General features: G+C 36.1%; 1 protein-coding gene, 1 long non-coding RNA gene and 1 other non-coding gene across 11 annotated transcripts; all 3 read right to left on the minus strand.

Annotated features, from left to right (window-relative positions):
* Window positions 1-4,843: 4,843 nt before the first annotated feature.
* Window positions 4,844-9,306, minus strand: LOC113303929. 9 transcript variants are annotated; one of them, XR_003337912.1, is made up of 10 exons: window positions 9,095-9,306; window positions 8,941-8,992; window positions 8,717-8,777; window positions 7,562-7,667; window positions 7,100-7,477; window positions 6,474-7,000; window positions 5,922-6,199; window positions 5,737-5,792; window positions 5,391-5,585; window positions 4,844-5,120 (listed from the first exon to the last, which is right to left on the minus strand). It is a non-coding gene; the product is annotated as an uncharacterized LOC113303929 (long non-coding RNA). The 9 variants fall into 9 exon arrangements; XR_003337911.1 differs by having other exon boundaries at window positions 8,704-8,777; XR_003337909.1 differs by having other exon boundaries at window positions 7,100-7,667.
* On the minus strand, window positions 8,359-8,447 carry LOC113307068. Its single transcript, XR_003339028.1, has one exon. It is a non-coding gene; the product is annotated as a small nucleolar RNA SNORD24 (small nucleolar RNA).
* Window positions 9,307-24,812: 15,506 nt separating the features above from the next.
* On the minus strand, window positions 24,813-26,510 carry LOC113301985. Its single transcript, XM_026550811.1, has 3 exons — window positions 25,963-26,510; window positions 25,629-25,793; window positions 24,813-25,443 (listed from the first exon to the last, which is right to left on the minus strand). The coding sequence occupies exons 1-3, from the start codon at window positions 26,491-26,493 to the stop codon at window positions 25,264-25,266; spliced, it is 876 nt and encodes a 291-aa protein (XP_026406596.1). The 5' UTR covers window positions 26,494-26,510; the 3' UTR covers window positions 24,813-25,263.
* Window positions 26,511-27,624: the final 1,114 nt, after the last annotated feature.

Genomic DNA, 27,624 nt, shown 5'->3' on the forward strand with positions numbered 1-27,624 from the left:
TATGGAGCACCCGATAACTTGTGCATAGAAGTTTTACTTACATCAAATTATATGTTGAATAAGATACCCTACAAGAAAAGGGACAAAACACCATATGAATTATGGAAAGGAAACAAGCCTTCATGTATATACATTGAAGTTGGGAGCCATTGTCATAGGTAACAGTAACGCTTCCTAAAAAGATAAAGATAGGACTAGAAACAATATATTGCGTTTTCTTTGGTATGATGAGCCTGAGAATAATAGTGCCTATAAATTTATGGTTCATAAATTTCAATCGAGGATATAATTAATAGTATTCTTTGAAAATGTGGTCCATGTCAAATGGAAAGTAACAATTTTCTTAAGAGAAAAATTATCACAAGTTCTTCATAATTATTGAAAACTCGGGGGTACCAAAATACACCATCAACTTCTTTTTAGGAAACCTGTATGGACAAACTTAAATACAGTTCCAAGAGTTCAACTTAACGAATCTCAATCAAGGAATAATATTTACAGTTATATCTCTTTCTCTCACAATCAGAAAGTTTATAGAGACAAGTTCGTGAATTCCATTTACGTGTGAGAGTTCTAGGATGATTCCAAAAATCAATATCCAAGAATCAATCAAGTTGTATCCAACAAACAAGGATGGATTTATCTATTTTGATTGATTTACGTACAACCTGTGATATTTCAATTATAAAGATAAACAATATAATGCGGAAAAAAAATAACACAGACACCTGGAATTTTGTAAACGAGAAAACCCGGAAAAACTCCGAAACCTAGTCCGATTGAATACCAAACTGTATTAAGCCGCTATAGACACTAGCCTACTACCAAATAAGTTTGGACTGAAATATATTTGAGATCGAATTAAACCCTCACAGAAATTCAGTCACAGTCGTGCTCCTTAAGCCTTTTGAATCCCAGCAGAACTCCGCGCAATCGATTCCCTTAGCTGACGTCCTTTATAGCCTAAGAGTTGCTTTAAACCAATCTGCCTCCCACAGATAAACCTATATGTGTGATCTCATTTTTTTTATCGTAGATCAAGGTGGTACTGGAAATCGATAACAATAGACAAATTCTAGCTAACCTCAAAATCCGGACTTATGCTTCCCGAAGAGCATCCTAGATTATTATTCATCTAACAAGTATAAAACCTGTGGAATCACAAAGTCTGAAACGAAGAGAACTTTACGATTTCTATCTATCTTGTTCGAGTGAGCAACTCAAAAATCAAACAAGATCAGGATACGCGAACTATTAAGATAAAAGATAGTTGGACCCGGCTTCACGAATCCTTGGGTGAAGTATTTTTAGCCGCTAAACCCTAGAAGGGTTTTAGGAAGAAGACTAGTCTAGTTTACAACTAGGACACACAAAGAATAGTTTCAGGAATTCAAAAATCCCAGTTGCTTGAGGTTCCCTTATGTAGACTTTTAAGTATATGTTGCTTTAGGTTTAAGCTAAGATATCTTTGGAACCAAGCAAACTATATCCACTCTTAGATGAGTCTTTGAAAAGTGATTAACATAACAAGATAGACGCTTTGGTTAGGATGGACCTTAAACGAACCGTGTACAATAACATTGTTCATGGAAGATTAGCCAAAACTAGCCGATTAAACTGTAAGCTTAATCATTTTCATTAACACTTAAGACTTTTAAGCTTGAATCACAGCCATAGGTTATCATGTGATCAATCATGTATGTATAGTATTTTTATAGAGTTATTCAAATGCTAATTATCTCACATAAATAATTTTATGCGGATCTGAAAGTATTTGACAGAGTAAGTACGTGTACTATTCCTTATTCGTTTTTTTTTGTCATGGTACATGTACCGGTTATATGTACCCTTAAAACAAAAATAGGTTCCGGATCTTACAGAAATTTTCTGTTTAGCGTGCCGGATATTGATACCACACTTGTTTCAAAACCAACAGTTCTTTTTCAGTATGCATTCTAGATATAGGTACCAATCCAGGTTCACTATTTCACGGACTTTTTATAGTATGGATATGATGGGATTTAAATTTTATACTGCAGGTGCACGGGTATTTATTGGATAATGTGTAACTACGGGTCGTCCATGGAGACTTGCTAAATTCTTGTTACTAATAGTTTTTAATAAAATTATGCTAGAAATAAAAAGAATTGGATTGAGAAACTATTAAACTAATAAGATTAATAAACAACCAAATTAAAGAGAACCAGAGTTTTAGGATTCCACCAATTGAATTATACTGACTATTCAATCAGTCTCTAATAAATATTCGTTTTATAACTCAAGACAGTTTTGAACCCAATCTCATGCCTCGGAAATTATTGCAAGTAAAATAAACTTTTGTTGTACCAAAATGATATAATCTCCTTCGCTTATTAAAGATCAATATCCAAAGACTACCCAATATGGGTTAAAGAGAAAATCTATATATGAAGAGAAATTATTAACAATTAAGCTCGAAAGAATATTTATTTAAGACTATATAAATTTCTTACATGATTTATTGACTTTCTCCTTATCCCGATAGAGAGAGCTAGCTTTCCATTACGAAAGAATTAAAGAGAAGAAAAGAAAAAGAAATCCTAAAAACTATTGTTGGATCCTGGCTCTTGGACGTCCCCTCTTCTAAATGCTTCCACCGTTATTTATATAGACAAGTCTTTTAATATTTCTAAGATATTCTCAATGAATTATTATAATAAAATTCCGATAAATTGAATATTTGTGAATTTGCAATAAATGTCTTTACTCTCTTCCTTTATTTATGATATTGCCTCTTCTTGCTTTCCATAAGTACAAGTTATCATAATAATCCTCTAAATTTTGTACACAAGGAAAGTTAAATTTCAATAGGTGGATATTATCCCCATCGTATGATGTCGACACCTGTGGATCTCAAAAGATATTTTTCCATTAATTCCAATTCCAAGCGCACACCTCAGGCATCCGACTTTCCATTCATTTTACTGGAAAAGTACCGTATTTTTGTCAAATCGAGCTTTATTTACTAAATTCTGTAAAAATATATAAAGTCATCAAATATTGTACAAAATAAAGAACTAAATAAATGTAAATTTGAGTAGTAAATATGTAAGAATTAAGCACTAATCACACCCCTAAACCTAAATTTTGCTAGTTCTTGAGAAAAACTAAAGATGAAAATAAAAATCCTAACTCACTGTCGCAAGCATCACGATTGCACTTAGTGTAATACCCCTATATTCAGTATGGTTGGCCGAATGGAAAATAAGTAATGGTTTTTCCTTTCCTAACACCGGGGACTTTCCAGCACAATTGGCTCCACAGTTTGCAGAAAAATATGCAGTTAAGCATGCTCGGGCAAGGGAAATCTAGGGATGGGTGACCTCCTGGAAAGTTGTTGTTGGATGACCGCAGCGATGCCCGTTAAAAATACCACACTACCGGATACCCGCAGTGGGTAAGTGCGGATAGTATCGGTGAATAGTTGGGTTATTACAAATGGTATCAAAGCCGACGATGGTTCACCTTCCGCCCGAGGGTGAGAATGTACGATGGGCGGGGTTGTCCCAGGTGCATGTCTCATGAGGGGCAGGGAATGTCAAAGATTTGGTTTTGTGTATACATTCCGGAGCCGATGACAGATCCAATTTAAGGTGGTGGTATTGTGATTGGTCGAGTGGAATAAATGTAATGTTTTGTCCTTTCCTAACACCGAGGTCTTTTCAGCACAATCGGCTCTAGAGTTGGCATTAAACTCTGCATTTACTTTTTCAACACAATTGGTTCCAGAGTTGGCATAAAACTCTGCAGATAAGCGCGATCAGACGGGAGCAATCCAGGGATGGGTGATCTCCTGGGAAGTATATGCTGGATTACCGCAGCGATTCCCGTTGAAAACCCTACACTGCCGAATAACCGCAGTGGCTAAATGTGGAATATATCGGTGGAGATATGGGTCATATACTTAGCGTGTGAAATAAGCCTTTAAACCCCTAGGTGGGCCTAGTGTCATAGTTATAGTCTCACGAGGGTTTACAAGAAGTATACCAATAAAACCTTTTACTCCAAACCCTAGCTATCTGTGAAGAATTCAGGAATGACACTAAAGAATCTACTTGGTTGGGATACTCTCATTGATTACAGGAGGAAGTACCTACATGAGGAAGTACCCGGATGCGAATCATATTCATATATAAGTGATAGAGCTCTACTTATATAGTCGCTTGTAGACATCAATATCACATGAATAGATTATAGAGATATATAGTTTTAAACGATGTTGACTAAGGTGAACGGTGTTTCTCGTATCTGCCTGAAGGAAACTACCAAGATGAATCCTATCCTAATGGACTGAGATACTGGTTTGGACTAATATAAACACAACTGGCATATATATGGGATCTACTCGGTCGATAATCTTAATTCTAGATCAACTCAGCTGGCACATACAAGGGAACCAACGACCAATTTTCACTACACCAAAAATGGACTTTAGCAACTGACTCCCGCTCTAGGTCGCAACTGCACTCAGCTATTGCGATAGGGGCGACGCGAATTTTCGCAAAGGAAATGTAGCTGTTGCTAATTTCGAGTCGCAACTGTTCAGCTGTTGCGACTCAAAATTTTAGCAACATTGGCGTAGCAGTTGCGAATTTTTTACTAATAGTTGCTAAATCTCGACTGAGTCAACGAAGATTGACTCAAAAAAGTTGCGGTAAAAAAGTAGCAACATAAATAGCTGTTGCTGAATTTATGCAACAGGCAAAAAAAAAGTCAGTCTTCATTGACCTAGCCACAATATTTTCTCCCATTTCAGTTTTATCCTGCAGCTATTACATACTAATACACCCTGTAATTTTTCTGATTCGATCAATCCAATTCTTCACCAATAATATTAATATTGAGATGTTTAATGATACACGTTTAAACATCAAGTACATTTACAAAAGAAAGGGAAAGAAACTGCGTGTTTATTGTATTGCACTTGTGACTACATTTTGTCGAACACAAAGCTATCTCATAGTAGAGCACACCAAGATTTAGCCTTGAATATATACAAACTGCAGCTAAAGTAGTAGATAAGACAATATACAAGACTTAAATGTAGATTCAAGAACTGCTTATGACTGGGTGAAATCGGCCTGTTCAACCAAAAACATAAAAATAAGTTAAGACTATGTATTTAAGGAAATGACATTATCAGGACCACAAATTTTTAATAGGAGCTACCAACTAAGGTGTTAATGGCCAGACCTAATTGACATTAAGAAAAATAGCAAGGCTGGCGGTCGCATTTATGATTCACCATCATCTTGAGTAGAGGAAATAACTCAGGAGGAAATAAACAGATCAAGGCATACACTTACGATAAACCAGAAAAAAGTAGAGGAAATGATAACATTCTCACTGACCTTTGTGTTTGTACTATACTTGTTTATTGTAGAGCAGTATAGAGATTTAAGCCGCCTTAAGCGTGAGGCTTGGGGCTTTAGAATCACTACACTGTACTGCTTTCTGCAGGGGAAAGGCAGTGTGCGTTGTAATGATAATTGTGATGTTAATGGTTTTAAAGATCCTCTGACTTCATCTTGTCCATCATCTTGAGTCTGTACCAGAGGCAAGAAAGGAGTTGAGAGAAGGGGACAAGCAAAAAAGAAGTCTGGGGTGCGCATCCCACATCCATGTTAAATAATGAAAGCCTTGAAAAACCCAAAATTGTTCAAACTGTAGTAAAATAACTAAGATAAAAGTACCAACCTTGAAAGAAACACTAAGATCCAAAATAGACTCGCGATTGGTAGTTTTGAAGAATCCTATCCAGAGAGTAGTAATTTTCGTAAGTACAGGGGCACAGTTTTGCAAATCAAGATATAATACTGAAAATCTAGAGAGGGAGAGACTGCTTCATACACAACAAACAGTTGTATGGTAATGAAACTTACCTGCAACGCGTTTTCATGGGCACATTACTCGATTTCAAGGATAGTCGGAACATCTTGATCTGATAGGCCTTCTTCCTGAAAACGCAATATTTCATCCAAAACAAGGTCAACCTACATAAAAGTCTCACCTGTAAGGATGTGCAGGTGATGATTAGTTGAATGTTCACGTCTTGAATGAAATGGCACTGAAGATATGGGAGCTGTTGCTTCTTCCCACGGCCTTGCAAGATATGTGGTAGATACGGGCTGGGTGGAGCTGGACCTTGAGCAAAAGGGCGCTGCAGATAATAAAAGCACACTATCACTACAAGTCAAAATTAAATGCTAGAACAGTTATATATTCACAACACAATTCTCTAGCTCCTTATCGGGCGAGGACATCGGTAAAAGATAGGTTTGCCTATTCTGGTGTATTCAGCATCACTCCCTAATTCCGAGAAGCAAATACTGCAGAGATCATAATTATCTTTTCTACAAAGAGACACCCATGTAAACAAATTAAAATAGATTCTTAACTAACTGAAAGGAACCAAAAAGGCATTATATTCTTACACTTTGGACTTAAACCGAGGTCCTGTAATAGGATGTACCCCGCAATCATCACATCGCACACCCTTGTGGCACACACGACCAGTGTTGTCAAAGTGGCTATAGCTCCTTATAAATGGAGGAACACCCCAGTATCCAGCAACAGGCGCAGCTACAGAAGAATTTCCTCCAATCATCCCGCTAACTGGGGAGCCATGGTTGGGTGCAGAAGGCTGACCGCTACCACTTCCACGCTTTTCCCTTTTCTCACCACATGAGGAAACACGCTTGAGGTTTGGGTTAACAGGAGCGTATGGAGCTTGGGGAATTGGATTTGGCGCTGGTATCACCAAAGTTCCGGAAGAACTAGAGCTTCCAGCAGCAAAACATTCAACACAAAACTTGATAAAAGATTTTTATCGTTCAAACAGAGGCATACCGGTTTCAATGAGATGTCAGGATCACAAGTTAACACTGATATCACCATGCACATCCCCAGTTCTTGAAGGCTTGTTACCACCAAGAAATACAGAAACACCCACTGAGTAAATCTGTGAAATAACAACACAATTAAGCATAGCTAGATTTAAGAACAAATAACAAAGATAAATGGAAGCCTTTCTAGCAACAAAAAACTTGAAGGGACATACATGTCCATGCTTGAAGCGGAGAACTTGCATGATTTTGGTTTCCAGAAGTTTGCTTAGGAATCCAACAAAGTGAATTTCTCTCATCTGAAGTCTGAGTTTCAAGGAGATAAAAGCAAAAACAGGATTCCTTTGACCTGGTCCAAAGCCCCTATCTAAAGAGATTGAATTGATTTTCTTGCACCTTAATACACAACCTTATAGAGTGACATTTGACAATTACTACCAGTACCATCTAATGAATTCTAACTTAAACTATGAGCAATTGAAATTTACGTTCTCGTAAGTGTCAAAAATGACTGCATAAGAGTTCGAGAGAGTAAACCTTACAGTATTTGGCAACAGTTGAACTTCCTTATAGAATAGAATCACCTGTGGAACCTGCATCTTATTTTGTTTATATGCAGCAGAGAACTAATTTCCTCGAAATGCAAGCAATTTACAGATATAGAATCCAAAGAGAACCTATAAATCGTGACTTGGAACTCCTTCCACCACCAATAAACTTGTTGGCAATGTCCACTTCAAGAGCTTCACGTGTCTGCTCCACTATTAAGCCAGACAGAAAAACCTAGAAAGACGCCAGCCAAGAATTATATATAATGAAATCATTAAAAGCATCCTTTGTGCTATTGTTCAATTATACTACATCGAAATTCTAATACTGAAACATGCCCAATAGTTTATAAAAAAAAATAATAAACGCATGCACACATGCACACACACAGTCGGCAATTGGTAAATATAACTGGACACTCATCCCTGCAGTATTTCATACAGAAAGAGCGACATTGTTTCGATTCAGAACTGCTATCAAGCTGAGCATGGCAAAAGGCACAATGTAAGTCAGCCCCTAGATTACTTTACGCCCAATTTAAAACCCATGGCACATTTTGCTTGAAATCGATCATGGAACATGCCCCATGTCAATTGAGCTAACAATTTATCATAAACTTCATATGTAAACCAAGTAGGATAATCATCAGAAGGGGTTATATCCCCGATCAAGAGTAGCAAATATTATTCTTACATCACTGGCTTCAACAAACCATAACCTAATCTACATATGGACAATCCAAAAATAGTCAACAGTTTGACTAACAACCCTAAATCGCTAACCATCCAACCATACAACACGACAACGAAAGCATCAAAATGTAAATCAACTTGGAAATCAGTTCTAACCGAAACAGGGCAAGAAATTAACTGAACAAAAAAAAAACAAAAAAAATAAATAAATAGTGATGATATGAAGCATGTGAAGCCTCGTAAATCTTGGTGGATAAATAATCAGCAAAGGGGTTAACTACCCCCATCCAGAGTGGCAAATATTATCCTTGCATCACAGGCTTTCACCTAAACCCTAACATAAAAATCTAAGATTGAACAAAACCAAAATACAAGATTCAAAAATGAGCAAAACCCTTTTCATGAATCCAACTAAAAACACAAATACTGTCTGGGCTTTGGATAAATCTAATCAAAACGTATGAAAATGAAAAATCTAAGTTTCAGTAAAGTTCTAATCAAATTTAAACCCATTCCAGGACTCTCAGATAACCTTATACCAATAAACATCTAAATTCCTTCACTAGCATCTTTTTAACCTTTTTAAGCAACCTTTTCAAATGTCATAATCTTTTTAGGAAACAAACATCTCTTTTACTATCCCGAAGTGCATCTGCAACAACAACAAACATAAGACACATCTTATTCAATCAAAACCATCTCAATTTTATAATTCTCACTGTTAAAGAAAGAAAACAAAAATAGAAGAAGCCATTAGACAGGGAAAAGTAAACTTTTACTAATTAAACCCTAGATTTAGAAGAAAGGAGCTTTACCATGTAAGGAACAGCTTCAATTTCTAACCAAAATCTTCGAACGATAAAACCCCTAATTAGCAGTGAAGTTAAACAAAAATTAGGGTTAGAAAATCACATATCATTTACCAAGAAGTGATGAAGAACCTTATAAGTAACAAATGTAATTCATTACCTTTGCTTCTACATCGCTGAGTGAAAATTAGGTTTCGTAGTACACCTATTTGAGAAAGTAAGAAAACATTGAAGAGATTGTGAAACCGTAGAAATCGTTTAAGATGAAGAAACCCAATCGATATACTTGTGGTTGTTAAGGGATTAAGAGGTTTTAGATGTTGATGACGCTGTTAATGGTGGTGATAGAAATGGGAAGCTGAAGTTAGGGTTTTTGATGTTGAAGATGTTAGGTTACCGACCCTAAACTCGCCATAAGTCCATGGGTAGGACTCAACTTGAAAACCGGTTGACTAGATGAGGGATCCCATTGACTTATAAACTATCCAATTAAGTCCTATCTACCAATGTGGGACCAAGTAGGGGTGAACAAAAAATCCGTAACCGCGAATTTCACCCGTATCCGTCCGCAAAATTACGGATGAAAACCCAATCCACAAGATCTATGGACCGGACACGGTTGAATTTTCCAAATCCGCACTTTTAGCGGTTTGGTTACAGTTGGACTTTGAAATCCACAAATTCACCCGCAACGTAGGACAATAATAGAAATTAATAGATGTATTAAGAATAATATTTTTATGCTATTATACAGATACATCATACATTCATACCTCGGGCTGGGGAGTCTCTATCAGAGAAACTTTCAGAAGAATTTCAACTTCACTCTTGATCAAACTCGTAACATCCAAAATTTTCTCGACCTCAACTTCTTTGGCTTCATATTATTCTTCTTCATCATCACTGGCCACTGCCTTATCCAATTCATGCATTTGTTACGTACCATTTTTGCAGCTTCCTTCCTATCATTCTCGCTCAATTGAGCACTGACATCTTGGTCCTCAATCTCTTCTTGTTGTATTTCTTAGCCGTGTGATCCCTTGCGTACATGTACAGTGTACAGTAACTCTCCATTGAAAGACCTGATGTTGAACCCATTTTCCATTTCATGAACGGAAGTAACAGCAGTTGCAACGTATCTGCACATACGCCACAATCCAACAAGAGGAAACTACATTTCTCATGCCATATATGTACCACAATCCAACATATTTTTGTTTGTTTTACTTTCTTTTTTTTTTTTACTTTTTTTTTTACTAAAATCCGTGGTTAATCCGCATCCGGTCCGTATCACCCGCTGATCCGCGAATGTCAAATCCGCGAGTGATTGGTCCGGACACGGTTGAATTTTCCAAATCCGCAACTTTGACGGATTGGACACGGGTGACCCCTAATCCGCATCCGTCCGTCCGTTGCACACCCCTAGGACTAAGGTCCCAACATTCCACCATGCTTCCAGACCCAACGTCCTCGTTGGCCCACTCTATCGACACTGACCCGACGGTAGCCCTTTCCTTATGGCGGCTCCACTCGACTATCAGTATTCAATGCGGTGACAACTACGTCCATATATAGGTGCCCCTACACCTTAATTCAGCCTATATGTCACCCCTTCCGTGGAGCGGGTATGGGTCATGGTGGTTGGCTCTGATACCAAATGTTAGGTTACCGACCCTAAACTCGCCATAAGTCCATGGGTAGGACTCAACTCGAAAACCGGTTGACTAGATGAGGAATCCCATTGACTTATAAACTATCCAATTAAGCCCTATCTACCAATGTGGGACTAAGGTCCCAACAGAAGACGCTGTTAATGGTGGTCGGGTGAGAGAGGCTTCTGAAGATGAATTGTAGAATTGTGAAGTTAGAGTTAGGGACAGGGGATTTACGCATTTGGAACACGCAAAATTCGCATGCCTGAAAATATGAAAAACTGTTTGCAGGTGTTTGCTGCCACACGCATAATTGGCATGCGTGAGACAAAAACAGCTGCGAATAGCAACTGAGCGACGAGAGAAAAACAGTTGCGAATAGCAACTGAGCGCTAGCAGTTGTGAGATTCGCAACAGCAATAGGCTGCTGCGAATATTTAGCCACAGAAATTCGCAACAGAAATATTTCCTTTGCGAATCTGAGTTGCTAAAACCTGAATTTGGTGTAGTGTTTATTGAACAATGATAAACTTAAAAAAAATTAACAACATGATTAGATCTTTAGGATCCAAGTGCATGCTTCTTGTCAGCAGATTACATGGTAATTCACATGGATCCTGCATTCCACGCTTGATTAGGCGACATAGACAAGGAGAATACACACATATTGCTATCGAAGTGTTAGTCATTTTTAAAAAAATTCCTATTGGTATGATTGATTTGGTCTATTTATTATTGTTAGCAACTCAATCACTCTACTCCATCCTGACAGTGGTAACAATTCGATGCATGTGCCCTACCATATCACTTAGAGAAACATATAAGTTTGCAAAAAATAAAAACGGGACGTACTACGATGATTCCATTCTAACACCTGAACTCTGTCTTTTTATAAATAAACTTTTGTTATTGGGTTCCTCAACTTCTACAATCAATATGTTTTCATCCACTTATGGGACGTTCAACCCAGACTCTTTTCTACATTTGAGATTTTACCTTAACCTTTGAATCAATCAATCTTTTAAAAGAAAAATAGTTAATTTGCATAACTCAGGATTGTACTTTTGAACAAGTTTAAGCACATTTTCCAAATGACTAGCCCTTCGTTGCAGTTTGTTGACATACCTTAGTTTATGTTTGTACTTGAAACATTGTGTGAGTCTGTGACCCTCAGTGGTAAAATAAGGACATGTCAGTTTGGAGAATGATTTAGGAACAATATTAGCAGATAAACAAAGAGTACATAAAACATTAACAAAGCTTTCATTAGTATACGAAAAATCCATTACATCCTCCAATAATTTTGATGAATAATCATTAACTGAATTATCAAGATTGATATGAGTATTGCTAATCCTAAAAGTTGATAATTTCACCCCAAGAGTGTTACACTTGACCCTCTATCCTCTTATGAACCATATTGATCATATGCTTCATCAACTGTTGCAGCCAAACTCTTGTTTCCAGTGTATTTCCTTCGATTTGAACAGTCATTGGCGAAGTGACCGAACCCTTTATACTTGAAGCATTGTGGCATATCTCATCGTCAGTATCGTTAGAATCTATGTTTTTGACAAAAATACGATTATGTGGCTTAGATGACGTAAGAGGATTTTCTCTAGTGAACAGTTTATTTCTCTTCCTAAGAAGTTATCTAAATTGTGTTGTGATCAATGAAACTGAGTTATCAAGATCTTCATTTGAAAAATCAGGATCAACACTTTCACTTTTAAGAGTTTCAGTGTTTTTCAATGCATTGTACGCAATATCCTTTCCGGATTTGGATTACAGTTTACGATCAAAGATTTTATACTTCCAACTAACGTGTTTCTGGAAAGTGTAGCAAGCCTATTTCTTTCCAGAATGGCATGTTTCTTAGACTCGAATCTTGATGGTAAAAATCGGAGAATTTTCATCACAATGTCCTTTTGGGGAATAGTCTTCCCTATCGTATAATATGCATTAAAATTTCCAGACACCTTTTGATTAAACTCATCAAATCAGTCAGAATTATTCTTTGCAGCATTTATCTCGATTTTGCTATATTCTCTTAATGGCTTCACAATAGTGGTTTTATCGATAACAACTGTCGGAGGAACGTATTCTGTAAGCACAAGTTTCCATGTCTGAAAGTCACGGGCTTGTAGAAAGGAATGCATAAATTTTTTACACTCTAAGTAAGTCGTGCCATCAAAGGATGGCGGTACATTTATCGATATTTCAAAGATCAATATCCAAGAATCAATCAAGTCATATCCAATAAACAAGGATGTATGTATCTGCTTTGATTAATTTACGTACAAACTGTGATATTTCAGATATAAAGATAAACAATATAATGCGGAATAGAAATAATATAGACACCAGAAATTTTGTTGTCGAGGAAATCACAAATGCAAAAAACCCCGAGAATTAGTCCAGATTGAACACCAAACTGTATTAAGTCGCTAAAGACACTAGCCTACTACCAATTAAGTTCGGATTGGAATGTAGTTGAGACCGAATTAAACCCTCAAAACAATGCAGTTACAGTCGCGCACCTTACGCCTCTTGAATCCCAACAGGACTCCGCACAATTGATTCCCTTAGCTGACGTCCTTTACAACCAAAGAGTTTCTTCAAATCAATTGAATACTTTAAACCAATCTGCCTCCTACATATAAACATATATGTGTGATTTCCTTTTTGATCGTAGATCAAGGTGATACTGGAAATCGATAGCAATAGACAAACTCTAGCTAACCTCAAAAACCAGACTTATGCTTCCCGAAGAGCAGTATAGATTTATTCACCTCACAAGTATTAAACCTGTGGAATCACATAGTCTGAGACGAAGAAAACTTTTTGATTTTTCTCTATATTTTACTTGTTCGAGTGAGCAGTCCAACTATCAAACAAGATCAGAATACACGAATTATCAAGATAAAAGATAGTTGGACCTGGCTTCACGAATCCTTAAGTGAAGTCTTTTTACTCACTAAACCCTACAAGGGTTTTAGGAAGAGGACGACTCTAGTTTACAACTAGGACACACAAATAATAGTGTCAGGGATTCAAAAATCCCAGTTCCTTGAGGTTCCCTTATATAGACTTTCAAAGTATAAGTTTATTTAGGTTCAAGCTAAGATATCTTTGGAACCAAGCAAACAATATCCACTGTTAGATGAGTCTTTGAAAAGTGATTAACATAACAAGATATACACTCTGGTTATGATGAACCGTAACCGAACCGTGTACAAAGACATTGTTCATGGACGGTTAGCCGAAATTAGCCTATTGAACTATAAGCTTAATCATTTTCATTAACATTTAAGACTTTTAAGCTTGAATCAAGACCATAGGTGATAATGTGATCAATCATGTCTATAAAGTCTTTTTAAATATTTATTCAAATGCTAATTATCTCACAATACTAATTTTATGTGCATTTAAAAATATTCCACTGGGTAAGTACGTGTACCAGGTACGTGTACTCTTTCTTATTCGTGATTGTTTTTGTCAGGGTACATGTACCGAGTATGTGTACCCTTAAGACAAAAATAGGTTCCGGATCTTATGGAACTTTTTTGGTTTGCGTACCGGGTATGGTTACCACACTGGTTTCAAAACCAACAGTTCTTTTTCGGTATGCATACTAGGTATACATACCTATCCAGGTTCACGAGTTCATAGAATTTTTGTGGTATGGATACCAGGTATGCGTACCACTAAGTCACTGCCGAATTATAGCTATGGCGGTACGTGTACTAGGTACGTTCACTGCGGCTCCGGATCTATAAAAGTTTTCCCAGTATGTGAACTGGTATGCATACCTTCTTGTATCCAGATTTACAGTCGTTCTATATTTCTCTCTAAGTCAATTCAAAATATTCCTAAATAACACCAAAGACACATATCACTGTTCCAGGATATTTTCGAATGATAATATTGAATCACGGTTTAGATTATGAACAATAAATTGTTCTTAATCGAAATTCATCAAGTATGAACAAATGTTCATTAAGCTTAATCATATATATTTCGAGAACTAATTACCAAGATAAACTTTACTCGAAATTCTTGATATGCCTGCAATAGACTAACTAATTATGCGCCAACGTCTCACAGATAGAATGATGAATATAACTTTAGAATTAGGTGGTTCAGTCTCCACTTACTTTTTGTTGAAGAAGTTCTCCAAAAGTTTCGGTTGATCTTCAACTTCAAACGGTAGAAGGCAGTGATGTCCGATTCTCAACTACATACTTCTATGCTAATCTGAAACTTAACTAATTGTAGACTAGAAATCAAGATATAGTTTTGATCAACTAAATTTGACAGCAAGCTTGATACAGCAACACTTGTGAGTTTGACAGAGCAAAGCTCTAACAATTACTAACGTGAGTGTGAAATCGTTGAAGAACCTGAGAGAAGAAAAATGGCTTAGGTTGCCAAAACCTTTGGTCCAGCATTTCTATATTCTATGTTAAAGGATGAACCTTAAGCGTATAAACAAGTTACGTCTATGCTAGAAGCTCCATACTGGAAAGAATCCACGGATAATCAAATCCATTTCATCATGCAAAACCACACATGTAAAATAATAGATCTACCTCCAGGTTGTAAAACTACGGGTAATAAATGAGTTTTCAAACGGAAATTGAAAACTGATGGAACGATAGACAAGTATAAAGTGAGACTCATTATCAAGGGATCTAGACAAAAGGAAGGTTTAGATTACTTCGACATATCTTCTCGCTTTACACAGATTACATCCATAAAATTGCTTAATCCGGATATATATCAAATATATGTTAAACTTTTTTCTTAAGAAATCTATTATTGGGGCGTCACATTCCAATAGAGGGGCTTCACATAGATTTCTAGTGACTAAAAAATTGGTTATGGGGTGTCTTTGACACAATACCAAATGTCTAAATTACCCTACATCTAAAATAAAAACCTAAAAATTAAAATTTAAATCTAATTTTAATTCAAAAATCTGCTCATCTTCTTCTTCTAAACTTCCTTTTCTTTATCAACCATAAATCCTTCCCTTTTTTTTAAGATTGAAATCATTTAATGTCTTTGATTAATCGATGATTAAAAAAGTTTTATGATATTAAAGTCAATATTAAAGATGCGGCAAAAGAATACCGATAAAGATTGCAGTGACGATAAATAACATTATCCAGTTAATCATCAACCATAAAATCATTACCTGAATCTGTTACGGTTAGGGAGTGAAGAACTCCTAACCGTAAATTTTCTTGGATTTGTGAATTGGCGGTTAGTTTTCCAACCGTAAATTTCCTTGGATTTGTGAATTGGCGGTTAGTTTTCCAACCGTAATTGGTTTACGGTTGGGTTCATATTAGATTAAACCTAACCGTAAATAACCCGACAACTCTTCTTTTTTACCCGGTTATCTTTCGTGTAGGTTTAAGGTTTACAAAATTAACTGTAACTACTTTACGGTTGGGCTGGACCTAACCGTAAAAAATCCTGGATCCTCGAAATTTTGTCCATTTTTTTCTTTTTTTTTTTAACGTTTATGGGTTTTAACGGTTGGGTTTTTTTGTTGTTGCAAGGAAAACAAACCACCAGAGCCGACAACACAAAATAGAGGATGACACTTTTCTTTGCCAATTCACAACCTAATATTAAATGCAATAAAAACTATTCCGAAAACGAGCAATAAAGTGAATATGCATGTAAATTCAAAATTTCCATTTTGTAACAGGGAGGAAAACAAATGCAGTAATGATGACACTACACGCAAGCCATCTTTCCTTTTATAAATGAGTATTAATCACAGAGTTCATTGAGTTCGGAGCTTGAATTTGTAAAGATTGATTTGATAACGTCCACAACTGACAGAAACGGAGTGAAGATATAGATGGATAACGGTAAATATCGAGCCCCCCATTTTATGAGGGACAAAGAATAAATGCTTATGAGACAACCATTGATGAGTGTTTGTGCTGATTATATCTCTATGTACATAGAGTAGAATGCAAATTGGGTTATCTAATTAAACAAAATGTAGCTTCTCTCATTCCACCTTTTCCTTCTATCCAATAATACCTTTCCCAGTCAGAGATGGCGTTTTACAAATTGAGCATACGTTCTTCACCGACATCCACTTGTTTATGCAGTATACATGGTACTCATGTGACATGTCCGCAATCTAAAGTCCCAATCTTTTCCTGATTCTCGTACTCAATCTGCAATAAACATTTAAAAACCTTTCAAAATTTGTATAAACTAGTAACAATTTGACTGCATAAGGAGATAAGATTGCGTCTGAGAAATGTACTTTGAAGACTCTAATAATCTATATAATCCACTATATAAAATGACACTACGAATATAAACAGAAAAACAATTGAAAAAAGTAGCTGTGATTGAATCTGTTTTAAAGCTAGTCATCCGGGCGGATATTTTTCTGCAACTCGACATCAACTTCAGTAGATAATAATGGGTCTTCTTCGTTATCTTGCACAGAGAAAGAGAGTTGAAGACTTTGTTCTCACCAAAAAAATGTTGGAAAACGATTAATAAAAAAATAATTTTTTAAAGTTTTAATAAAAAATTATAATTTATTGTTTTATTTTGTGAATGAAACTTTTTAGTCCCACATCGTGGAGTTTCCAATTTTTAGTAGTTTTAAGAAACTATATAAAGCTTTTAGTCCCACATCGGGAGTTTTTCTTCTTAAGTTGTATTTGTCAATTATATAAAGAAATTCACTACTTTTGTAAAATCTATGGGAAAGGGGTTGCTCTATATTTTAGAGGGACCCCTAAGGGAAAATATTTTATAGCGGTTTTTAAGCATTCGCGATTTTCCTTAACGGTTTTTTCGGAGTTGCCAAGCTCAAGTTGAGCATCTACTACATATGCTAGTAGTAGGTGTATTAGGGTGTTTTATCCTGGAGATATCCGTCCTGTGAGGGCTATAGCATCACTCTTGAGTGTAGCCGGGCGCTAATGTCTTAAGGACAGCGTGTTGAACACGTGACTCACTCTATTTTCCAAAGTTTTGCCTTGTTGCTGTTGCGGAGATACGGGGAGCTTGTTCGTTTCGTCAAAGCAATCACTTCCATTATAAAGGAGCTAAGTATCAATAACTTTTGCTTATTTGATTTTTCTTTGTTTTTGATTATTGCACCCAACAATCTTAAGACATTAGTATTTGTAATAATCGAAAACGATTGATTGGTTTGTGAATCATGGATGTTAATTGTGGAGTGAAAAACAAAAACGAATTTCTGGTCAGCTGTAGAGTTTCAATTTTATCTTTTAATCTAGAAGGAATTTCGAACCCTTTTGACACAACGTAGTAGACATCCTATAGTTACCCGCGTAAAATTTCAGAATTTTTGGAGTTGTAAAAGTATTTTTTTGATATTTTACAAAACAGAAAAACGTTTCTGAAAAATTCTGACGAGCAGAAAATTGTTGTTAACTAAATTAATTTTTGTGGGGTAACCATGAGTTTTTTGAAACGCTGATTCAAACGAAGTTTGTATATATAGATGTTATCTTCAAAACTCATATTTTACTTTCTGATTTGGAATTGTGATTTGTGAATAAAGGTGTCATCTCCGAGGGACATGGCTAATAGCCGCATGTGGTTGGAAACAAATCTTCCAAAGATGGCAAAGGTGAGAACATCGAACGCAACTCTAAGCATGGTCTTCATGATAAAGGTATATTTCGTAAACCTGAATCCGGAATTACTTTAGTTAAGGGTGAGTGTTATGTTTGTAAAATTTCTGGCCACGCGGCAGTAAATTGTAGACAACATAAAAACCTTAATAAGTAGAAAGTTAATGCTAATTTAGTTGAAACAAACTAGAACGAGTTTGGTGGCATGATGTCGGAAGTTATTTTAATAACCAATGTGAGAGACCAGTAGGTGGACTCTGGAGCCACCAAGAATGTTTGTTGAAACAGAGACCTGTTCACCTCCTATCATAGGATAGGGGATGTCGAGAAACTCTTATTGAGTAACTCATATGCAATAGAGGTTGCATAAAAGGAAAAGGTCGAGCAGAAGCTCATATCTGTAATATTCTCACATTGAATGAAGTTTTCATGTTCCGAGCATATGCGAAAATCTTGTATCTTGTTCTGTTGTAGATGGAAAAATATTTAAGATCTTAATTGAATCTGGAAAACTTGTTGTAACTAGGCAGTGATTTTTTAAGCAAGAGTTATAGGACTTTGGGTCTATATAAGCTTAACGGAAAAACTGATGATGTGAACGTAGTTGATTCTTGTGATATCTTTGTGTGATTGATTGTTTTACGTGGTAGACTTGGAACCGTAAACTTATAAGTCAATGCTTAACTGGCTAGCATAGGCTTCGTACCCAAATTTAGTTTGGATTTTGAACACAAAAGTGAAATCTGTGAAGAATCAAAATATGCTATAAAATCTTTTAGCACAAATGTTCAGAGTAATTCTAAGCCTTTAGAATTAATTCAGTTAGGCCTAGTTGACATGAGTTCAACCCAAAACCACTGTGGTAAAAGATGGTTATAACTTCCGTAGATGATTGTACGAGGTACTATCTTGTATACTTGCTTAGGATAAGGATGACGCCTTAGAAGCCTTAAGATGTATAAACTTGAAGTTGGAAACCAATTAGAAGCCTTGAACATAACAACCGTATCCTTAAGGAGATGATAATTTCCATGTTGATTAGTTCAGGATTACCTGCGGCCTTGTGGGGGGAGGCAGTCCTCTTAACTAGTATATCCTGAATAAAGTACCCTTTTAAGAATCAGATGAAACTCCATATGGTTTATGGAACGGTAGATGACCTTCTTATGAATGTGTCAAAGTGTGGGGGCGTTTGACTAAGATTGTAATTCCTCTTCCTAAAAGAACTAGATTGAAACCAAAAATGTTGATTGTGTTTTCGTATAGGGTATATTGAGTATACTTCTACAAATAGATTTTTGGTTGTGTGTTCTGATTTTTTCTGACATTGGTGTGAATATTATTACGGAATCTAGGGATGCTGAGTTCTTTGAACATGTTTATTCTAAACCTGTACCTCATTAGAGATGTGTTGTTGATCCCCTAGATTTATTTCAAATAGTCAGAACTTATTTTAAAGGAAGATGAAGTTGATGTTGAGCCTAAGAGAAGTAAAATAATTAGACTTGAGACTTCTTATGAAACCGACTTCATAACATGCCTAGCTTAGTCTGAGCCACAGACTTGTAAAGAAGCCTTTATCTACTGAAACCCCATTCTGGTAAGAAGCTTCATTTAGTGAAATGGACTCAGTCCGTTGGAACCAGACTTGGGAGCTTGCTAGTTTACCTCCAGGTTGTAAGACCATGGGATGTAAATGAGTCTTTAAGAGGAAACGATAGGTAGATGAAACTGTGGAAAAATATTAAGCTAAGTTGGTAGCTAAAGGCTATAAACTAAAAGAAGGTGTAGATTTCCTTGATTCTAATTCAATTGTGACGGAAATTACTTCCGTTGAGATACTAATTGTTATTGCTGCCATAAAGAACGTAGAGATACATCAGATGGATGTTAAGACAGCTTTTTCTAAAACCGTGAATTAGGTAAAGAAATTTACATAGATCAACCTGAAGACTTTGTAGTGAAAGGTTGTGAATACAAAGTTTGTAATTTGAAAAATCTTTGTATGGTTTTCAAATAAGCACGTAAACAGTGACATGGAAAATTTAATCATGTGATAATGGATAGTGGATTTAAATTAATGAATCTGACAAGTCTACAAGTAACTTGTTAAGGATGTCTGTGTAATTGTATGCTTGTATGTTGATGATATGCTTGATACAAACATAGATGTGATCAATTCCACTAAAAACATGCACTGAATGAGAACATTGACTTGAAAGACTTGGGCCCTTTTGATGTAATCTTAGGGATGAGGATTAGAAGATAATCAAACATTTATAAGTCTTAGTCGTTCTCATTATGTTGAGTTGTGCTTAAGAGATACAATCAGTCTGATTGTAAACCTGCTTGTACTTCGTACGATTATTCTTGTAGTCTCAAGAAAAATAAGGGTAGTGGAGTATCTTAACTTGAATACTCAAAAGTTATAGGATGTCTGATGAATTTAATGAACTGTAAGAGTCCAGACATTGCCTATATTATGAGTAAGTTAAGTGGATATAATTGTAGTCCAGAGCAAGAGAATTCAGATGCACTGAGTAGAGTATTATGGTACCTAAAATACTCTTTTGATTTATGAAAGGTATCTTGTTGTCCTTGGGACTTTATGATGCAAACTGGATAGTTGACTCAGAGGAGTCTAAGTCTACGAGTGGATATGGTTTCACTCTAACATGTGGGTTTGTTGTTGGAAGATTTCCAAACAAACATATCGCTCAATTCATTATGGAATCTGAGAGTATTGCGTTAGATAAAGCATGAGAGGGGGCCGAGTGCCTAAGATGATTTTTAGAAGACATTCCTCTTTGGCATAGGCCTGTGCCAGCTATATCTATACATTGTGTTAGCCAAGCTATAATAGTTAAAGCTAAGAAATAACTAATCTCAATCGGCGTTATTTCCATTGATTGGATAAAGTCCAAGGAGAATATCGCGCAATCTTTGACGAAAGGTTTGTACAAAGAGATAGTTAAAAATGCATCGAGGGGGTTGGGGCTTAAGCTCATATATTAAACTTGCCATGAAGGATACTCAACCTTGCTGACTGGAGATCCCATGATCAAGGTTTCGAATGAGACAACTAATTTGTGGTGGGTAAAGGTAAACACTATCAGAGATTTTCATTCTCTGTCCCTTCCCTATGGTGTAGACGTGATAGTGTGACTGCATGTGGAGGATGACTTTTTAATAAGTCTTAATGAGTTCTATAGTTTCAATTTAAGATTGAAGTGGGGTGTAGCAGTAACACTCTTTATGGAAACTCACCTATCTGAATGAGGAAGTGGGTCGCTTCCTGTGAGAATATGAGCTGATTCTCTAGAGCATTCTGAGAAACAGGATACGTCCAGGGCCAAAACGGACAAAACGGCACGAGCTTGGCAGCAATCTTGGAGATATCACCCGTGGTTGTTATCACGAATTACATCAAATGCTAGCAGTTCAAGACATAGTTCACTGTCTCTAGCAAGTAATTCTGGTAATATCTCACTAAGCAAAGGTTCAAGACCTCATGGACACCTCTGCCTAAAATGGTATTTCCTGCGTTTTTTGTGATTTTCATTTTGATGGTTTTGGTATTACTGGAACTTAGGACCTAAAGGTCACTAAGGGTTCACTAGTTCATGCTTTTTCACTTTGGTGAAAGATACCTATAGTCTCACCATGTGAGAATTAAAGATGAAAGCTCTCAATACTATTATGATTTATGCAATCCATAGTATGACCCTGGGGTCAACACACTTTTGTGAGGGAGAGGACGTAGAAATGACTAGTATGATTTCAACACTTGCACGATCAGTCTGTTTGGATCGTGAGGTTGGGATGTTTATTTACCAAGATCTATCTGTGTTTTCATGTTTTATTGAGTTTTCATTCATGTGGGGGATTGTTGGAAAACGATTAATAAAAAAATAATTTTTTAAAGTTTTAATAAAAAATTATAATTTATTGTTTTATTTTGTGAATGAAACTTTTTAGTCCCACATCGTGGAGTTTCCAATTTTTAGTAGTTTTAAGAAACTATATAAAGCTTTTAGTCCCACATCGGGGAGTTTTTCTTCTTAAGTTGTATTTGTCAATTATATAAAGAAATTCACTACTTTTGTAAAATCTAGGGGAAAGGGGTTGCTCTATATTTTAGAGGGATCCCTAAGGGAAAATATTTTATAGCGGTTTTTAAGCATTCGCGATTTTCCTTAACGGTTTTTTCGGAGTTGCCAAGCTCAAGTTGAGCATCTACTACATATGCTAGTAGTAGGTGTATTAGGGTGTTTTATCCTGGAGATATCCGTCCTGTGAGGGCTATAGCATCACTCCTGAGTGTAGCCGGGCGCTAATGTCTTAAGGACAGCGTGTTGAACACGTGACTCACTCTATTTTCCAAAGTTTTGCCTTGTTGCTGTTGCGGAGATACGGGGAGCTTGTTCGTTTCGTCAAAGCAATCACTTCCATTATAAAGGAGCTAAGTATCAATAACTTTTGCTTATTTGATTTTTCTTTGTTTTTGATTATTGCACCCAACAAAAAACAACCTCTAATGAAACTTAATTCAATCAAAATTTATGAAACTGAGAAGTTACATGTTTGAGTAGTTTATGAATATGCCAACAATAATAATAAAAAAAAAGTCAAAAAATACCCGGCCAAATTACACTAAGAGCAACCGGATATTGTTGGAAGATATTTTGGTAAACTATTGGTTCATGGTTGTCATTTTTGTTGTGACGTATCAAGCCAGGCACTACTTTACCAGTAAACTTGTATGCGATCGTTTAGAAACTTCTCCACAGATCCTATATATAGTGTTTGCATTCACACTTACAAGTAGTGAAAATGCAATTTCTAAATTTTCGTACAGCATACAAAAAGGAAAAATACGTATATCATTTTGAGATTAACATGGATAACAACCTTCATCAATCTCAAGTTGAGTGTATGACGAGTATAGTAACTACAACTTAAACTTGGGCAAACAGAGAAAGTTACGGCTAGGTATATAAAAATTCTATCCAGAAGTAATTAGTTTTCTGAATTCAAACCTAGTCATAAAATATACTTGCAAATAATGAGTTCGCAGTCTTTTCTCAGCCAAGATCAAACACAACCTCTAATCTCGTCACCACCGCCATTTATCACAGCGGAAACCATGGATGGCATCAACCAATATCTCCTCTTATCTTCCATCGATCGCCATCACGGTAATGGCAGCACCTATACTATTTAATTAATACATCCCAAGCTTTCTATCATATTCAACTGCCCAATGATGTGACTAAAGCTTAAAATATCATAACGAAAATAATCATCACCGAATCAGATCAATCACCAATGGAAATGATATCATCCCACCCAACCGGATCTTCAAACCAGTTAAGGCTAGGAGTTTTTCTTTTCCTAGCCGTGTATAACAAGAGTATACATCTACGGCTGGAAAAATTCGTAACGAAAATCGCAATCTAATCCAATTCCAAATAAGTAATCTAGTCTAAATCAAAATCAGTAATCTAATTTAACTGAATTATTTAACCTAATTAAATAATTATCACTAATAAGTTTAGCCATTATGAGAAATAACTGGATACGGCGTTTTTGAATTTATTTCATAATAACCTTATTTCGTCTTATATGTGAAACCCCTTTATTGGAATGTGAAGTCCCAATAACATGCTTCTTTCTTAAATAAAGAATTAGAAGAAGAAATATGCATAGAACAACCTCAAAGGGAAGAAGAAATATGCATAGAACAACTTCAAGGGTTTGTGCCTTTGTGGTACCCAGAAAGGAAAATAAAGTTTACTAGTTGGTGCAATCTTAGTCACATGGGGCACAAATCAGACTAAATTTTTGATGGAGGGGTTTTATGATGGAGGCATGGGGGACAAATCATGTCTTGACATGTGTTTTTCCAATTGATTATTTTAACAAATTCTGCTATCAAAAATATAAAGGATAAAATATCACCAATTAAGATAACCAATATTTTCACCAAATATACACTTTTTTTTATATATTTGAAAACAAAATATGATGAAATCAATTTATAACAAAGACACGTGTCAAGACATGATTTGTCCCCCATACCCCCATCAAAAAATGCCCCCATCAAATATTTTTCCCTTAAATCAACCTTATTGCCCAAAACCAAATAATCCAATATCTACATTGTGAACCAAAATGTAACCCATGTTCTTTAGTTTAGTTAGTGATCCAAAAAATAGATAAAACCAAAATTTTCATTGTGATCGAAGAAAAAAAACTTAGCCGAACTTCAATATTGTATATGAATAAAACCATTGGTTCAACTATTTTCCTTTTTTTTTTCTTGGTGAAGCCAACAATTTTTTTTTTGTGGATTCTTGATAAATCAACCAACGTAAGAAAATGAGTAAAAAATAAAAATATTTCACTAAGTACATAGTAATTAGTTTAGATTTAATGGATCAATTTTTATGATTTGACGACGGTTAAATCATTCCAAGATTCGGGAACAAAAGTAAGGAGAAAGAAGTAAAAACTAATTCAACTTTTTTTTTTTTCATTTGAATTAGATTAGGTTTTTAAATTAAATGCGAGTAACATTACAAGTAGAGAATGTGAGCCAAGCCCACAATCTTTGCTTCCCAATTTCCCATCAACAGAGAAAAAAGAAAATGTATAAGAATTAGAGTACCAGCGCCAGAAATGGCACAAAAAATTTTGGTGCTAATATCTGTAATGGCAGCCTATGGATGTCCAAATCATACATACGTGTTTTTGCAACATTTAGAAGATATACAAGTTCTAGTATTACACGCAATCAACATCATCTACTGAAGTTAAAAGATCTTACATGTGATACCTGAATAAGCTATTGGAAGTGGTCTTATCTTATCTTACTCTTGAATCACTTCATATGTCTCATTCTAGTAAAGCCCGCAACATCATCTTCAAAACTAAATAAAGTTCATTGGATACTTGAAGAAGCTTGTTGAAGTACTCTAAGATTCCTCTTAAATCGCCTTAGTTGTCTCCCATTACTGAGTGAGTCACCAGTAGACCGAAAGAACAGATTCACTTTCTCCAAAGCTGGCGAGTTTTTCAACAAAAAATTTGAGTTCATTTTCACATCCTTCCACCTCTCTAATCTCAACAAACTTGAGGTGAGAAATCATGCCCGTCAATGACAATCCCACTTCCCAATCATCTCCAATGTCAGCTAGATTCGACTGTACCCAAACATTATAACAAGCAAATGAAACATCACTTAGAAACAAAAAACGATAGATTAACATGTATACAAAGTGAAGTGACAGCAGATACGAAAGATGAACTAGTTGCAATTTCAAATACACTCTGGATGATTTGTGCAGTACTCAGCAAACCAAACACAGAAAGTTTAACGAATTGTTACCTCCATTGATTTAAGTTTAAGAGTTTTTACGATAGGAGATATCTTCAGTAAGTATGCTATTGAACGCAAGCAGCCTCTCGTAAACCTCATTTCCAGCTTCAGCATTAATAAATTACACAATTGAAGAGGTTGACGGTATAATGTGCCAGGACCTTGTAAGAGAACCTTGTGAAAGAGTAGGTAAACAATTCTTTTAAATAAACTGAAGCAAATCCAACGAGGCCAAGCAGAATAAACCAAATCTATTCGAGGAAGATAAATTTTGGTTTGTATTTTCATAATTGCAACTTGGCAGAAAGTACAATCATGTAAAAAGAAAAAGAAGCACACATACCTCAAGGAACCCAGATGATAATGACAGGTGTCGCACGTTTTGAACCCCTCCTAGAAGTTTCAACATACGTTTAGCAAACACTTCTTTTTCCTCAGTGGGCAGCTCGGAATATGTTTCTGCAGTTTCATCTTCTTCTCCTGATGACATTTCAAACGAAGCACTGACCAGAGAAGAAAGGTTTTCTAAGGAAAAGTCTTCTCGCATGAAGCCTGTGCATGTGAAGTCTTTGGCATTTGGAGCATATATCTTGGTAGTGTAACTCAAAGAATGATCTGCCGGACCAATATGTGTATGGCGATTGTCTACTAGTACAAGAAGTTTAAGGCTGCGAGAATCAATTACGATATTACTTTGATTGTTTGTTTGTACATCACACTTTTTAATGACTACCGATTCCAAAAGTGGACAACTTGAGAAAAGCCTTTGAAACTCTAGATTGGGGATTGCAATTCCTACAAGCCCCAGCATTTTGATTTGAGGTAAAATCATCGACTTCGGTAGAATAATATATATGCACTTACCAACTGCCATAAGCCCCAAACTCTTCAATGATTTAGAATTAAGGAGTTGATGAGGAATCTCATATCCCGATTTAAAATAGTAATTAACACACATCGATAGGATTTGAACACTATGATTTACAGCTGCAAGGATCCATCTATTAAGAGTTTCTACTGAAGTATCATTCAATATAGCAAACCCCAGCCTAACCATCTGTATATCAGATTGATCGCGTAATTCAAATACCTTGTCGACAAAATTTTGAAACCTATTTACAGTTTCACTGAGATTAATTACTCTGTCTTCTCTAAATGAAGTACATCTTGATTTTATAAAAGGGAGAGACATCCAAATATTTTTCCATCTTTTTGACAAAACACAGGTTTGAACTGCAAATTTCATATCCATGAAAAAGAGAATTTCATGAATTAAGTTATCTGGTAATTTACTGATTCTATCTTCTCCTACATCTTCTTCAAAAGGTTTTGTTTTTCTTGATTTAGCCTAAACCCTAAGAGCAACTGCAGTGGACGACTAAACCCAAATTTGGTGTCGAGTGGGCTGGCGTAGTGGGACGGACCATCGATCAAAATTTGATCAAAGAGTAAAACTCGGACCAAATTTGGTTGGCGATTAAGACCAAATCCAAATATAGTCGGGCGTTTATATAATGTCTGCCTACCCGACGGGCGTTGGTATAATGTCCGCCTGTAGCCGCGCGTTCTTAAAGTTAACGCCTGATGCAGGGCGTTGGTATAATGTCCGCCTGGATGGGGCGTTGGTATAATGTCCGCCTGGATGGGGCGTTGGTATAATGTCCGCCTGGATGGGGCGTACGTAAAGTTAACGCCGGACACCCAGGCGTTGATATAGTCATGATCCCACCTTCACAAAGTTTTGAAAACTTTGCTTGGGGCGTTGTCTTTATCAACGCCCCATTTTTTTTTTTTTTTTTTTCTGAACCCGGGCGAACGTATAATCTCCGTCCCACACACCAGGCGTTGCTATAGTTCACGCCCCATACAGGTGTTATCTTTATCACCGCCCCATACCAGGCGTTATCTTTATCAACGTCCCATGCCAGGCGTAATCTTTATCTACGCTGGACGATGAAGCGGACTTTATATCAACGCGCGACCAAATTTACTCGTCACCCGCTAC

This window comes from Papaver somniferum, chromosome 8 (genome assembly GCF_003573695.1).
Source record: "Papaver somniferum cultivar HN1 chromosome 8, ASM357369v1, whole genome shotgun sequence".
In the NCBI taxonomy this organism is placed as follows: Eukaryota; Viridiplantae; Streptophyta; class Magnoliopsida; order Ranunculales; family Papaveraceae; genus Papaver; species Papaver somniferum.

What these genes read in the sequence shown, in the direction of transcription:
- LOC113301985 (XM_026550811.1), bottom strand. Translation starts at nt 26,493, where the DNA reads ATGGCAGTTGGTAAGTGCATATATATTATTCTACCGAAGTCGATGATT. An exon ending in TATCATCTGGGTTCCTTGAG is followed by an intron (nt 25,794 to 25,962) that starts GTATGTGTGCTT and finishes CTCTTTCACAAG; the next exon opens with GTTCTCTTACAAGGTCCTGG. An exon ending in TTAAACTTAAATCAATGGAG is followed by an intron (nt 25,444 to 25,628) that starts GTAACAATTCGT and finishes GTTTGGGTACAG; the next exon opens with TCGAATCTAGCTGACATTGG.